This window comes from Dipodomys merriami, unplaced genomic scaffold, assembly GCF_024711535.1.
Source record: "Dipodomys merriami isolate MVZ:Mamm:240054 unplaced genomic scaffold, mDipMer1.0.p SCAF_11, whole genome shotgun sequence".
Classification (NCBI taxonomy): Eukaryota; Metazoa; Chordata; class Mammalia; order Rodentia; family Heteromyidae; genus Dipodomys; species Dipodomys merriami.
Window position 1 is genome coordinate 28,040,450 of NW_027202382.1, and position 16,114 is coordinate 28,056,563.

The following is a 16,114-nucleotide window of genomic DNA, read 5'->3' on the forward strand; positions in this document are numbered from 1 at the left end:
AGCTGCGATTATAGGTGTAAGCTACTAGAGCATGGCCAAAATTAATTTTTCAATGACAAATATTTAGCATTTCTTTTTCTTATTAGAGGGGTTTAATTATTAGGCAAAGAAGTAATTACAGAAAAGTTGTGCTGTGAACAGGCTTATAATGAGTCATACCATGGTAGCAGTCAGGTACCAGCCAAGCCAACAATTGGTAGAAAATATCTGTACAAGTTTTTAGGTGTTTTTTTGTTTTTGTTTTTTTACTTTTGTTGGTCATGGAGCTTGAACTCAAAGCCTGGGTGCTGTCTCTGAACTCTTTTGCTCAAGGCTAGCATTCTACCACTTTGAACCACAGCACCATTTCTGGTTTTTGAGTGGTTAATTGGAGATAAAAGTCTCACAGGTACTTTTCTGCCAAGGCAGGCTTCTAATGTGATCCTCAAATCTCAGCCTTCTGAATAGCTAGGATCACAGGCGTGAGCCACCAATGCCCAGCTTGTACACAATATATATCTCTGACAAAAGACTGTATCCAAAATATTTAAAGAACTATTGGGCCAGAATATTTAAGCATCAACCAAACTGCAATTTGGCAAAAGATTTAAACAACGTTTCATATGAGATATATCTATTCTACAACACAGACATATCTTGAAACTTGCTAACTGAAAGAAGCAGTCACAAAAGTAAACAGGTTACCTGTACATGATTCCCATTTATAGCATATGCTCAGATGAGACAAATCTATAGAGATAGAGAATGGTTTGTTAGTTCCACCACTTAGCAAAATGGGTAATAACTTCTAATAGACATGCAGTTTCTTTTGGGAGTGATAAGTGTTCTTAGTGTTTTAGTGATGATTGTACAAGTCTGTGATTATACTAAAACACATTAAATGGTTTAAAGTTAAAATAGTAAACTAGAAGATATATGAATTATATCCAGTAAAACTTTTTTGTTGTTTTTGTAGGTGATGGGGCCCAAACTCTGGGCCTGGGTGCTGTCTCTCAGCTCTTCAGCTTAAGGCTAGTGCTCTACCACTTGAGCCACAGAGCCACTTTGGCTTTTTCTGTTTATGTGGTACTGAGGAATTGAACCCAGGGCCTCATGCATGCAAGGCAAGCATTCTACCACTGAGCCACCTTCCCAGCCCCCCCCCCCTTTTTTTTTGCCAGTCCTGGGGCCTGAACTCTGGGCCTACACACTGTCTCTGAGCTTCTTTTGCTCAAGGCTAACACTATACCACTTGAAACCACCACATCACTTCAGGCTTTTTCTGTGTATGTGGTACTGAGGAATAGAACCCAGGGCTTCATGCATGTGAGGCAAGCACTCTACCACTAATCCACATAACATAGTTAATAGATTCTTTAAAAAATGAAACATACACCTAAGAATTAACTATTTTATTTCTAGATTTTTACTTTAGAGATATGATAACATGTCCACAAGACTTGTATGAGAACACTCATGTATTTTATTCACAATAATTAAAAACTGGGGAATAAATCTTGGAGCGGTGATAAACTCAGGTAATATTCCTGTGATAAAAAAATTTTCAGCTGGGTGCTGATGGCTCATGCCTGTAACCCTAGCTACTCAATGGGCTGAGATCTGAGGATCACTGTTCAAAGCCAGCCTGGGCAGGAAAGTCCATGAGACTCTTATCTCCAATGAACTACCAGAAACTCGGAAGTGGCGCTGTGGCTCAAGTGGTAGAGCACCAGCCTTGAGCTGAAGAGCTGAGAGCCAGCACCCAGGCCCAGAGTTCAAGTCCCACGACCAAAAAAAAAAAATTTCAATAACTAAAAGGAATAAACTAGTGATGATATCAATACCATAGATAAATTTGAAATTGTGAGTAGAGAATCCAGAAACAATGAGCTCATACTATGATTCTATAAATTAAATTCTACAGCAAGTGAAACTAACATTTCCGAGTGGTTAGCAAGAATCTCAAAAGAGGGTGGTAGAGAGGAAGGGGCAAAAGGGAATAATTTTGTACTATCCCTAAGCTTTGTTTTGTGCTCCAGTCTAGGGCTCTACCACTTGAGCCACAACTCTACTTCTAGCTTTTTTTTTTGGTAGTTTTATTGGAGATAAGAGTCTCATGGATTTTTCTGCCCAGACTGGCTTCCATATAATCCTCTTAACTCAGCTTCCTGAATTGTGATAATTACAGACATGAGCCACTGGCACCAGCAACAAAGAAAGTTTTGAGAGTTAATTACTTGATATTATTGAATGCCAAAGTTTAGCTACTAGGTAACACAAAACATTGTGCTGCTATAAAGAGAATCAGTACTAGCATTTAAGTATCTACATAAAAATCACTGTAACTGAACATCACTAGACATTTATGAACTGAGACTAAAATTCTAGTACAGCCTAGAATTTTAGAATTAGCTAGTCAAACTTCCTTATTTTTCTAGAAATAGGGCCCAGAGAAGACAAAATTCCTAATTTCTGGCATTGTCAAAGGTAGACTGAATGCTAGAACTTATTTTTTGAATCAGAGAAGAAATCCAGTACCTAACATTTTCTCATTAAAATATTCACACAAGTTATACTTAGTATTATGTACTTACATTCTAATGGAAGTCCTTTTTTAGGCAAGTGTATTTCCATTTTAGTATCACTAGAAGATAGATTGTCAAGGTGCAAATATGGATTCAGATGTTCCAAAGTTTCTGTCATTACTGGATTTAGTCCTACTTGTTTCCACCATGCTGCCTTTATGGGACTAATCACAAGCCCTTCTTCTTCAATAGAAAAGATTTTTCTCAACTCTGTAACTGAATGTTGTCTGTTGGGCTCTTCAATGGTTGGCCCTTAAAAATAAACAACCAACAAACAAAACAATGTATAGCACAGACAGAATGAAAACACAATTAACAGAATTACACTGGTCTTTACCAATGAAATGCATTTTCATACATTAGACAAATAATGAAACTTGAAGTTATTATATCTTGTATTTTGTTAAGTTGCTAGCATTTGTAAAAGTCTAAGTTATTGTAACAATAGAAGTCACATAAACTATTTATCTAAATCTTTGGAAACATTAAAAAGCTGAAATTAGTATTTATTAAATAGGGGAAGGAACCATATTTTGTTAGACCATGATTTATTTAATCACTAAATTGATATATTTCATAATATTTTGAATATAAAAGTTGTTTATTCAGAAACTCTAATTCATTATAATAAACCTCAACAAGACATTATTTTATTCAGATTTTATGTTGACTAGTATCTTAGATATTGTGCCACAGAGCTCACTGCTTCATTTTTTTAAAATCTAAATAGGAAAATGTTAACACATGAAAGAAATGAAATAACACAGCACTTATTATTACTATTTGTATTGCAGGAATCTCTTCAAAATCAGGATCATGAATTTTGAAAACCTAGTTTTCTTTTATTTATTTTTTTGGTAGATTATGGAGCTTGAACTCAGGGCCTGGGAACTGTCCCTGAGCTTTTGTACTCAGGGCTAGCAATTCTACCACTTTGAGCCACAGTACCACTTCCGGTTTTCTTGTGGTTAACTGGAGTTAAGTCTCATGGACTTTCCTGTTTGGGGTAGCTTCGAACCATGATCCTCAGATCTCAGCCTCCTGAGTAGCTAGGATTACTGGCATGAAACACCATTGCCTGATGAAATCGTAATTTTAGGGTTTTTTTTTGATAGTAATAAAAATACTGGTACTAGTATTAATAATAGTAATTACAAGTTACCAAAAAAAATTGATACTATGTTAAGTGCTTTATAAACACTATTAAGCAATCCCTCAAATAATCATGAGACAGCTATTATTTTGCTAGCTTTGATGAAGTATAATTGATATACAACAAACATACAAACATATCTTTTTTAAATTTTTCAAGTGGAAACCATTTACAGTAAAAATTTAGGCTTTGTGAATTCATTTCCACAGTCAAGAAAATGAACACATACATAACATTCCAGTTTCCTTGTTACTCTACTATACTACCTTTCTAATGTTCCCCATTCCCCACTCCTTTCTACTGTTTCATGTCCTACAACTGTAGATTAAACTGTAGATGTCCTACTACTGTAGATTAAAATTTTCCAGTTTTGTGTTAATCAAGTAATACTGTCTGAATTTTTTTGTCTTCTTTCAACCAACTCAATATGTACATATATATGTATATATGTGTGCATGCATATGTGAAAGTAAGATTAAAATGACAACTATATACTTACCACTAAGTAAACATCTTTCTCTAAACACTGGGAAATTTATGAGGCTTTGTCTTATAAGACTTTCATTTTCCCTTTCTAACTCAGCACTGTTTTGTCCTGAAAAATCTAAGCAGGTGGGCTGGGAAGGTGGCTCAGTGGTAGAGTGCTTGCCTTGCATGCATGAGGCCCTGGGTTCAATTCCTCAGCACCACATAAGCAAAAAGAAAAAAGCCGGAAGTGGCACTGTGGCTCAAGGGGTAGAGTGCTAGCCTTGAGCTGAAGAGCTGAGGACAGCGCCCAGGCCCAGAGTTCAGGCCCCACGACCAGACCCCACCCCCCCAAAAAAATCTAAGCAGGTGTTCTTGTTACTGATAAAGTATCAACACATTTTTGTGCACATACACAAACATTTCCCATCATCATTCTTCCTCCAATTTCAGGCCTTTCCGTCTGCCTGAAGGCATTCTATAGGTCTCTCCAGTTGTTTGTTTCTATGTGTAAAACAATTTCGCTATTTAGTACCCCCACCACTCATGCCAGTACAGGGCCTCATGGTGTAACTAGGCTTTCTTGCTCAGAGCTGTTACTCTACTACTTGAGCTATGTCTAAGTCTGCCTTTTTGCTAGTTAATTGTGGAGATGGACTTTTGCAGACTTTTCTGCATGTGCTGCCCTCAAATTGTTATCTTCCAGGTTTCGGCCTACTGAGTAGTTAGGATTATAGATATAAGCTACCAATACCCAGCAATATGCTCAAACTCTTTTTTTTTTTTTTTTTTTGTCGGTCGTGGGGCTTGAACTCTGGGCCTGGGCGCTGTCCCTCAGCTCTTCAGCTCAAGGCGAGCGCTCTACCACTTGAGCTACAGCGCCACTTCTTATGCTCAAACTCTTGATCCTCCTACTTCTGCCTCTCAAGTACTAGGATTACAAGTATGTTTTGTTTTCTGCAAATATCTTTAATTTATCCTTGTTTTGAATTTTAGATTTTCTGGATATAAGATTTATTCTCAGTATGCTGAAGAGTTTTCGTTGCTGTCATTGAGAAGTTACTTTTTCATTTTCCTTTTTTTACTCTTCAGATCACTTTAATAATGTACCATCACTATGACATAGTATTAGGATTTTTTAATATTGCTATGACAACTCCCTGATAAAAAACAGTTTAATGAAGAGAAAACTTAGTTTGGATCATAGTTTGAGGCCAAGGTTGTATTGACTCATTTCTAGGAACAAGACAAGGCAGAATATCATGACAGAGACAAGGCAGAATACCATGACAGAGACAAGGCAGAATATCATCATGACAGCAGACATGTGTGTCAGAGGCTGTTCACATCATGGTGGCCAGGAAGCAGAGAGACAAAAAGCACTTGCTCCCAACCAGCTCTCACCTCCTAAAGCTTTTACCATCTCCCCAAATAATGCCACTAGCTGGTGACCAAGCTATCAACATAAGAGCCTGGGGAGAACATTTCAGTGTTTCAAGTCAAACCATAACAAACATGTTTAGGAGATCTTTTTTTTTCCATTCTACATGGAAATTAAAAAACTGATGTTAATCACCAATTCTGGAAAAATCTTCAATCATCACTTCTTTACAAATGTGGTCTCTTTCTTATTCCCTGTTAACTCTGCCTCCATCTCACTCAGCCTTCCCATCCTTCAACATCTCATTTCTTTCATCTCTGTTCCTCTGTACTAGATTCTGAATAATTTCTTTGAAACTTTTTGTTGATAAATCTTTCACCTGTGCCTAATGTACTACTAAATCTGTTGAGAAGCTTTTGATTTGCTTATTTTAGATTTCTATTTTGGAGATTTACCTAGTTCTTTTGCAATTTTCCTTGATCATTTTTTCTGTTCCTTGTTCATATTTCTTTTTTCTGTTCCATCCACTTCCCATGTTTTTGATTTAAACACATACTTGACTATCCATCTGATGATTTCAGTACATAATCTCCATACAAGATATGTTGTTTCTGCATGATCTCCCTGGTGAAACCTATTTGGTGACTTTCTTCTGTTAGCTCTTTTGTACTTTGGGGAAGTTCTTTACTGCAGAGATTACACTATATTCATCCAGAAAGAATGTATTTTCCTGTAGACGTGACCTGCTTATTTGGGGGAGGGGCACTGTCAACTTGAGATACTTTAAATCACCACCTGTTTTTTAATTCAGATGGCAATTTAGCATGATGCTTGGCTTCTGAGTAATAATACATAAGAGGACATGTTTTTCTTTTCTTCTCCTTCAGCACTAGGTATTTATTTAGGGTCTCCTATATGGTAGCTTATTTTTGTCTGCTCTTGTTTTTTCTGTTATGCTTATTTCTTTCCTAGAATACATGTTACATATGTTATATCAGAAGCCAAATTTTGAATGCATAAAAGAAAAAGCCGGGCGCTGGTGGCTCACGCCTGTAATCCTAGCTATTCAGGAGGCTGAGATCTGAGGATCGCAGTTCAAAGCCAGCCCGGGTAGGAAATACCGTGTGACTCCTATTTCCAATAAACCACCGAAAAACCAGAAGAGGAGCTATAGCTCAAGTGGTGGAGTGCTTTCCTTGAGCTGAAGAACTGAGGGACAGCACCCAAGCCCAGAGTTCAAGCCCCATGACCAACAAAAAACAAACAAACAAACAAACAAACAAAACTGACTTCCTCTCTTAACCAATGTCTCTTCTGCCCTTGTTTCAATAGTACAATTTTTTGGTCTCCCAGTTTTATCCAGGGATCTCCTAACAGACACCTCATATATTTCTTGACTGTATGCTCCATGAAGACATCAAAACAAAAGCTCAAAGGTTTAGCATAAATCTTGAAGTGAAAGATAATTTGGGTGCTCTCTTGGGTTCCTGTTTTCACTTTGATTTTGGTCTCCAAATGCAACTCATTGGTGGAGCCAGGCCTCCAGCTTAAATTTAAAATACTGTTTTATTTAGTTTAGTTTTTTTTTTCCTATAATTTCAGACTTAGAAATAGAAACTATTCAGATGGGAATGTTTAATGTACTGCTTGTATTTCTTTTTCCTGACTGTGCTGGCTTTGAATCGTGATCCTCAGATCTCAGCCACCTGAGTAGCTAAGATTACGGGCATGAGTCACTGGTGCCCGGCCTTCAACTATGCTTTCTATTTACCATTCAAAAGCAATCACTGTACCTGTAAGCAAAAATGAGATGAGAGAGCTTCTGCAGATTTGTAATTGCCACGGCATAGAATATTTGCTCATTGTTTCTTCAACAATATGTGAACTACTGAAAAAAGAAAAAAAATAAAGTTAATTCATTGACTAACCATAGTCTTTTATGCAAGAACTTTTTTTTTTTTTTTGTCGGTCATGGGGCTTGAACTCTGGGCCTGGGTGCTGTCCCTCATCTCTTCAGGTCAAGGCTAGCATTCTACCACTTGAGCCACAGCTCCACTTCTGGTTTTCTGGTGGTTTGCTGGAGATGAAGGTCTCACGGACTTTTGTGCCCGAGCTGTCACTGAACCACGATCCTCAGATCTCAGCCTCCTGAGTAGCTAGGATTACAAGCATGAGCCACTGACACCTGGCAAACATTCTGTTTTAAGAAAAATATTTTGGGAGATGGGAAGGTGGCTCAGTGGTAGAGCGCTTGCCTTGCATGCATGAGGCCCTGGGTTCGATTCCTCAGCACCACATAAGCAGAAAAAAAACGGCAGAAGTGGTGGTCATTGATACATTCCTTTATTATTTAATTAGGTAACTGCTGTTTGCCTTATAAAATTACTCCTGCCTCTGTCTCCTTCAATGAAATGTGGAGCCAGAGGGCACTGACTTGGGATTCTTTTAGCACTTTCCTTCATAAACTAGATAATACCAAGCCTATAAGCCATCAAAAACAAAAAATGCAAGATAAGTAAAACTACTATGGTTATCATTTATGTAGATATTTCCATTGCTTGTTGTTTTTGTTTGTTTTGTTTATGAAATTGCTATCCTTGAATCTATTTATGGAGAAACTGTGGACCTTCTATTGGCTAAGAATCAGAACCATGAGAAAGTCCTATTGGTTCTACCTTCCCTAAGACTTTTCAAGTCTTAATGTTAGTTTAGATTCTTCAATATTGATACATGTATGACTATGTAATGTGTGTTTGTGTATGTTTTGGGGCCCTTAAGGGGGAAGGGAGGAAATATTCGTGACAGTGTAAACCACAGCTCATCAGTAACAAATACTACCATTCTTGGTAGAGCAGAGACATAATGGACAAGTCCTTTATGTCTCCAACCTCTCATTTACACTGATGGAGAACTGATCATGTTGTTTCTCTGTTCATAAGTTATATATATGCAGATGCTAATTATGAATACTGCTAGTTAAACTGACAATGTACAGTAGGAATAAGCTAGGTTTTATATCTAAACTGTCCAGTTTTACTCATGTAATACAAAAACATGGTCATGTGATAGAAAAATCTGAATCTTATCAGGGTTTCTTTGATAGATACCTTGTTATAATAAGCAAGTATTTTTAAGAAAAAAGAGGAAATATTTTGTTTCCATGTATGCCATGGATATTTTTGCTTTTGAGAAAGTAAAGCTTTCTGAAGACATACCTGAAATTGATTCATTCTTTGGTCATAAAAAAATATGCTCTCAAGTAGCTACTTACTATGGAGATAAAATATCATGCAGACTTTTCAGCCCCTGAAATTTAGCATAGTTTCTTACATGTATAAACACTAAAAATATTCATTAACCGAGTATTATACTTACATCCAAAATGTTGTATTTTGAAATAAAAGTAATTGAATATAAAAAGTTAAAGGTACCTTGTTTACTATCTTCACTTTAAAGTGTTTTTTAGCAGTTTCTTTTAGTTTTATAATTGAGGAATAATCAATTTTTTTGGCAGTGCTGGGGTTTGAATTCAGGACCTTGGGCTTGGCACTCTACAAACTGAATCATGTCCCAGTCTTAGATAAATTTTTTAAATGGGGATTTTTTTTTTTTTTGTCGGTTGTGGGGCCTGAACTCTGGGCCTGGGCACTGTCCCTCAGCTCTTCAGCTCAAGACTAGTGCTCTACCACTGGAACCACAGCGCCACTTCCAGCTTTGTCTGCTTATTTGGTGCTGAGGAATCGAACCCATGCAAGGCAAGCACTCTACCACTGAGCCACCTTCCCAGCCCTAAATGGAGATTTTTTTTTTATTGTGAAAATACCATACAGAGGGGTTACAATTACATGGGCAATATAATGAGTACATTTCTTATCAAGCATTGTTGCCTCCTCCTTTGTTTCCTCTTCCCATCCCTTCCTATCTCCCCCCACCCTCCGGCCAAAGTTGTAAAGTTCATTTTTCAACATAACGACTTGTACATCTCAATATTGCAATAGGTCCAGCTGTATCCCTATTTAAACGGTTTTTCTAAATGGGGATTTTTAAGTTTTTATAGTCACAAGCCAAATGCAAGTGGTTTCTCTCTTGCTGGAAAATGAAGCAGTAATTGAGACAGTGTTCAGTTATTTCAAATGGCTCTGGAACCTTAACTAATTAAAAAGTGATTTTTGTTCTGATTGCCAAATCATAGTGCATTTGATAAGACTTGTTCCATATGAGTTATAACAATAGATATTGGAGTAAAAACAACAGATATGTAACTTGTGAGATTGAATAGTTTATTGTAGTTACATAAACACTTCTAATATTAAATTGAAATTCAAGATTATACTAATTTCTGCTACTGTTTGTAATTGCTAATCTGCCTTATCAGGTGTATTAGGGTAATAAGAATGTAAAATAAGCCAATAAAGACAGTATTTGCCCTGTAAAAAAATGTCTTTCACATTAGCTAAGAGACTAAAAGAATTTAAACAAATTATATATAGTTTCCATTCCTATCCTGTGTTATTTTTAGGGCTCCTAGACTACTATCCTAGTTCATGGTAGCATAATATACCCCAAATGCAAATAATTCTTAAACAGAAAATGTAGGTATGCTTGGGATCTTTGATACTGGCTTCCCCCATTCTATAGTTTACCACATAGAGATCATTATGGATGCCTATGCAGCTGTCCCTAGTCATCCAACTGCATTCTTCTCTAGAAGATTCATACATCATAACTAAGAACTCAAAGCTAGGACATAATTCTTCCAGGTATAGAGAAACTCATTAGGGACTTGAAGACTTCCCTATAACTATACTGAAGGTATATTACTTAGAACACAAAATATTCCAGGTTTATAATGGGGGAGAGGGAACTGTATTGGTTATGCTCCTAGAAGAAGTATAAGAATGAAGTGACTTTACGTCAAGATGATGAACGTTTTTAAGGGTCATGTACTTGCTAGGTAGGCACTCTAACATTTGAGTCACAACTACAAATATTTAGACATAATCTTTACTTACATTTTACAAATAGGAGAAAATGAAAATGTTTGAAGTTCTGTATGTAACAAATTCACTGAAAACTGTTGGCTTATTGTGTTGAGGCTAGATAGTGGTATTTCCAATTTTCCTGGAATATATGAAAATTTAAAAGTTATATAGCATTATATAAAATAAAAATAAAATTAAGAATATTTCATAAGAAATTTATATGTGATCCTTTTATCAAAACAAAAAAATTTAATGAAAAGAAATATACAGAGCTGGGCACCAATGACTTTTGCTTGAAATGCTAGGTCCTCAAGAGGATGACATCCAGATAGCTAAAGTGGAATGTAGTCTAAGCAGAAAGGTCCACTAGACTCAATTACCAAAATAACCAGCATAAAAAAAGCAGGGCTGGAGGCATAGATCAGGTGGTAATGTACTTGCCTCACAAGTAAAAGGCCTTGAATTAAAAAATCTAGTTCCGCCAACTGAAATTTGAGTTATTTGAGATAAGTCTTACATTTCCATCTTTTAAGGAATTATATATTATCACATTGTATCTTGACTACAACAGTGATGATTTAAAAAATTACAATGACAGCTAAATTTACTGCATTTCTTATGTCAGGTAAAGGCTAAGGCTAAGAGCTTTAAATGAATACTGGTTTTAATACTGATAGCTTATGTTGTTAATATGTAAGAGATAGTACTGTTTTTATGCTAAATATTAGTAATGTTAACTTAATAGTATTATTCTTCACATTAATGAGTCTAGACTCTAGATGACAGTATAGAAATACAAATTTATAGAATGAACTTGAAAAATGGATCATCATTTATTAAGTAGGAAGGGTGGTTTTTTATCACTTTGATAAATAAGGCAGTAAGCATCTAAATAGTTGATTAATGTGATCTACTAAAAATGTAATTAAACAATATCATCAACAATATAGCTAAGCAAAAACAATTTAGCATTATACTGGAATGAAAGCTGACTCTAAGGTTTCAAGATAAGCTAATAAAACAGTGATATAGCAGACAATGATAGGATTGTTCTGAGAGATTAAAAAATTAAACTTTACAGAAGGGCAATAAAGATCAGCATGATTATTAATGCTAAGATAAAATACAAAATTTTATTTACTAAGCTATATTTTAGGATTTCTATTTTAAATATTAATGTTATTTACTCCATTTCTCCAGTCGTTGTAACTCTCTTCTATATATTATTATTCACCTTTTTAAAAAATATTCATCATGTGGCTTGAACTCAGGGCCTGGGCACAGTCCCTGAGCTTTTGTGCTCAAGGCTAGCACTCCACCAGTTTTAGCCATAGTTCCACTTCCAGTTTTCTGGTGGTTAACCGGAGATAAGAATCTTACCCCTAACCTCTGGTGGCTCATGCTTATAATCCTAGATAGTCAGGAGGCTGAGATCAGAGGATTGTGGTTCAAAGCCACCCCATGTAGGAAAGTCCCTGAGACTATTATTTTCAATTAAGTATCAGAAAAACGAAAAGTGGTGCTGTGGCTCAAAGTGGTAGATCACTAGCCTTGAGCGAAACAGCCCAGGGACAGCATCTATGCCCTGAGTTCAAGCCCTATGACAAAAAAAAAAAAAAGATTCCCATAGACTTTCCTGCCCTCGCTGGCTTTGAATGGGGACCCTCAGACCTCAGCCTCTTAAATTGCTAGGATTACAGATGTGAGCCCCCAGCACTCAGCTATATATTCATTTTTGATGCTGATAGGACTCTGATAGGGAAAATACAAGGAACAGATAAAAAAATAACTAGGATTATAATGATCAAACTTGAAACAGGAAAATTGACTCACAGTAGACCATAAATATGAACATATTGTACTTCTGCATCATATATGTTACCCTGATAAGCAAAATAATTTATTGACAATTGTTACCTGGTTCACTGCACTCTGGTTCACTCTGACTTTGAATAGTCACTATTTCTGTGGAACTGCTTTTTATATTTCCAGTATCAACTCCATGTGTAGCAGTGAGATCTGAAAGAAAAAAAGGAAAAAACTGACCATCAACAAAAGCACCATTAAATTAATTTTTAGTAACATTGTTGAATGGTTTTTTCCTTTTTAAAGTATCCTTGCTGTTTTCATGTTCCTTTTAGAATGAAATAGAGATTTAGACTTCTGAGGAAATACTAACTTAATCGGCTAATAACTGTTTCACCCATCTCCTGACCCATGCACACTTCCTTTCTCCCTCTCCAACAGTCAACAAAAGTATAAAAGGAAGCAGAAAGTCACTAAGATAGTAGATTGTGAGTACTCTCATTATACACAAAAAAGTTACTTTGTGAAGTGATAGATACATTAATTAGCCTTCTTATAGTAACCATTTCACTATGTACAAAGATCAAAATACCATGTTCTCTACTAAATGTGGAAAATTTGTCTAAAATTTCTTCCTTAAAAAGTCCAAAACAAGACAGAAAAGGAGAAATTGAGAAATGAAAACAAATAGGACAAGCTTATAATTAAATAACGAGGGAAAAAAGCCCAATAAAAATGGCAAAGGATCTTAGCAGACATTTCTTCAGAGAAGAGATACAAATGGCCAATAAGAATATGAAAAGATTCTCAACATCACTGACCAATAGGAAATGCAAATCAAAACCACAATGAGAGACCACTTCATACCCACTAAGATGGCTATCAAAAAGTCAGAGAATAATAAGTTGGGTGAAAAAGTACATAATTAGAACTCTCATATATTGTTGCTGGGAATGAAAGATTATGCAACCACAGGAAAGCATTCTAGCAATTTCTCTAAACATTAAACATAAAGTTACTATATAACCCAGCAATTCCACTCCTAGGCAAATACCTAAGAAAAATGAAAATAAATATGTGATCAAAGCCTTCACATAAATGTCCATATAGGATTATTTATAATATCTAAAAGGCAGAAACAAGCCAAAACTCCATCAACAGATGTATGAATAAACAAATATGATAGAGATCTCTAATGTAATATAGTTTGGTTGTAAAAATGAAGTACTGATATAACCTATAATACAAATAAAAAATATTATGCTAAGTTTAGAGATGGGAAGAAAAAAACGAGAGAGAATGATGGAAGGGGTAACATTGATCAAGATGTACTGTATTTGTAACCTGACTTGTAGAACTGAAACCTCTTTTTTTTTTGTTGGTCGTGGGCCTTGAACTCTGGGCCTGAGCACTGTCCCTCAGCTCTTCAGCTCAAGGCTAGCGCTCTACTACTTGAGCTACAGCGCCACTTCCAGTTTTCTTGTGGTTTATTGGAGATAAGAGTTTCATGGACTTTCCTGCCTGGGCTGGCTTTAAACTGCGATCCTCAGATCTCAGCCTCCTGAGTAGCTAGGCTTACAGGCATGGGTCCACTGGCACCCGGCCTGAAACTTCTTTATATAACTACTTAAAAATAATTTTAGTCAGGTGCTAGTGGCTCACACCTGTAATCCTAGCTACTCAGGAGGCTGAGATGTAAGGATTACAATTCTAAGCCAAACAGGTAGGTATATCCAGGAGACTCTTTTTTTGGGGGGGGTGGATCTGGTCATGGGGCCTGAACTCTGGGCCTGGGCGCTGTCCCTCAGCTCTTCAGCTCAAGGCTAGCGCTCTACCACTTGAGCCACAGTGCTACTTCCGGCTTTTTTCTTTTTGCTTATGTGGTGCTAAGGAATCGAACCCAGGGCCTCATGCATGCAAGGCAAGCACTCTACCACTGAGCCACCTTCCCAGCCTCCCGAGAGACTCTTATCTCCAATTAACCACCAGAAAACTGGAAGTGGCACTGTGGCTCAAGTGATAGAGCACTGGCCTTGAGCTGACAGGACCCAGGCCCATTCAAGACCTACAACCAACCAAAAAAAAATTAATAATTCAAAGTGAAGGAAGTCAATCATCTAAAGACCATATATTCCATTTTATTTTATTTTATTTTATTTGGGTCCGGTCATGGGAGCTGAACTCTGGGCCTGGGCACTGTCCCTCAGCTCTTCAGCTGAAGGCTAGCGCTCTACCACTTGAGCCACAGCGCCACTCCTGGCTTTTTTCTTTTTGCTTATGTGGTGCTGGGGAATCGGACCCAGGGCCTCATGCATGCAAGGCATGCACTCTACCACTGAGCCACCTTCCCAGCCCCATATTCCATTTTATTAAATTCTCAGAATTGGCTAATCTATAAGTAATTTTATTTACCATGATTATGGGAAATAAGAAAGGAGCTATTAGTTGAGATCTCCTTGTAATAAATAATGTCAATGGTGTACAAAGCAGATAGGTTTTTTTTAAAATTGCTGTTGTCACAGCCCAAAGATACCTCAAACACTCCCCATTCTCCAGTCTTTCAATAGTTTGCATAATTTTCCTTGTTAGACATTCTCTATGGTACCTACTGTGTTCTCTTTAATATAACATGTGACAAGTTAGGGATGGAAATGAGACAGTAAAATTATTGGTAAAGTCGGTAGCCTGTTGGTGGCAACTAATCAGGTTCTCAGTGGGTATCACAGACTCCCTACCACGAACCTCCAGTTCCTTGAGCTCAACAACTCTTATAAATTCCATTCAAGATTATTGAGGTACAGGACATTTCTGATGAAGGTATGGCTCAAGTGGGAGGGAACAACAAACCTCAAACAACAAACCAAGTAAGTGTAAGAGGTCTTGAGTTCAAGCCCCAGTACCACACAACATTTGGGCTCAAAATGTCATTAAAAATAACTCATTAGGGGCTGGGAAGGTGGCTCAGTGGTAGAGCACTTGCCTTGCATGCTCGAGGCCCTGGGTTCGATTCCTCAGCACCACATAAGTAAAAAGCCAGAAGTGGAGCTGTGACTCAAGTGGTAGAGCGCTAGCCTTGAGCTGAAGAGCTGAGGGACAGCGCCCAGGCCCAGAGTTCAGGCCCCATGACCAGACCCCCCCAAAAAAACAAAAAAAAAAAAACAAAAAAAACTCATTAGGGGACAGGAAGTGTGATATATGGGTAAGATTAATCAGATACAGTGTAAACATGTGAAGATGTAGCAATAAAATGCCCCCATATAACTAATATGAGCTAATAAAAATAACTCAATATTTATTAAGACTAACTGGAATGAAATTATCGGTTATGACTCATAGGCATTTGATTCTATGAATCCTTACTCTGAGTGCCTTACTTGTGAATTGCTCCAGAGTTAAACACCAGTAAAGAAATTGATAGTGCTTCTATTGTACTTAAGAAAACTTTACACAAAATCAGTGTAGTCATAGGTGTTCTAGGGTTTTTTAATACAATTATTTTGAAAAATTCAGATCAATTTCAGAGTTTTAAGCCTAAAAGTAATATAAAGACAATGACAAGTTGGGATAGTGCTTTGATAGCGATTTCTAAGTGTGCACCTAACTTGTTTGAAATCCTGGTTTCAATTTCCAACACTGGAAAAAAAAAAGAATGGCAATGCAAAGTCATATTAATAATAACTCTGAGATTGCAACATGCAGCCTGTAGAACACTTTTTTTTTGGTAGGTCAAGGGGTTTGAACTCAGGGCTGGGGTACTGTCACT

General features: G+C 36.9%; 1 protein-coding gene across 1 annotated transcript in view; it reads right to left on the reverse strand.

Annotated features, from left to right (window-relative positions):
* Positions 1-16,114, reverse strand: part of Shoc1 (shortage in chiasmata 1) — a 77,215-nt gene that overhangs the window by 40,080 nt on the left and 21,021 nt on the right. The window contains exons 9-13 of the mRNA XM_070011619.1: positions 12,463-12,564; positions 10,576-10,684; positions 7,357-7,451; positions 2,574-2,816; positions 685-729 (exon numbers count right to left, since the gene is read on the reverse strand). Of these exons, the coding sequence (XP_069867720.1) occupies positions 685-729; positions 2,574-2,816; positions 7,357-7,451; positions 10,576-10,684; positions 12,463-12,564 (594 nt within the window). The remainder of the gene's footprint in view (positions 1-684; positions 730-2,573; positions 2,817-7,356; positions 7,452-10,575; positions 10,685-12,462; positions 12,565-16,114) is intronic.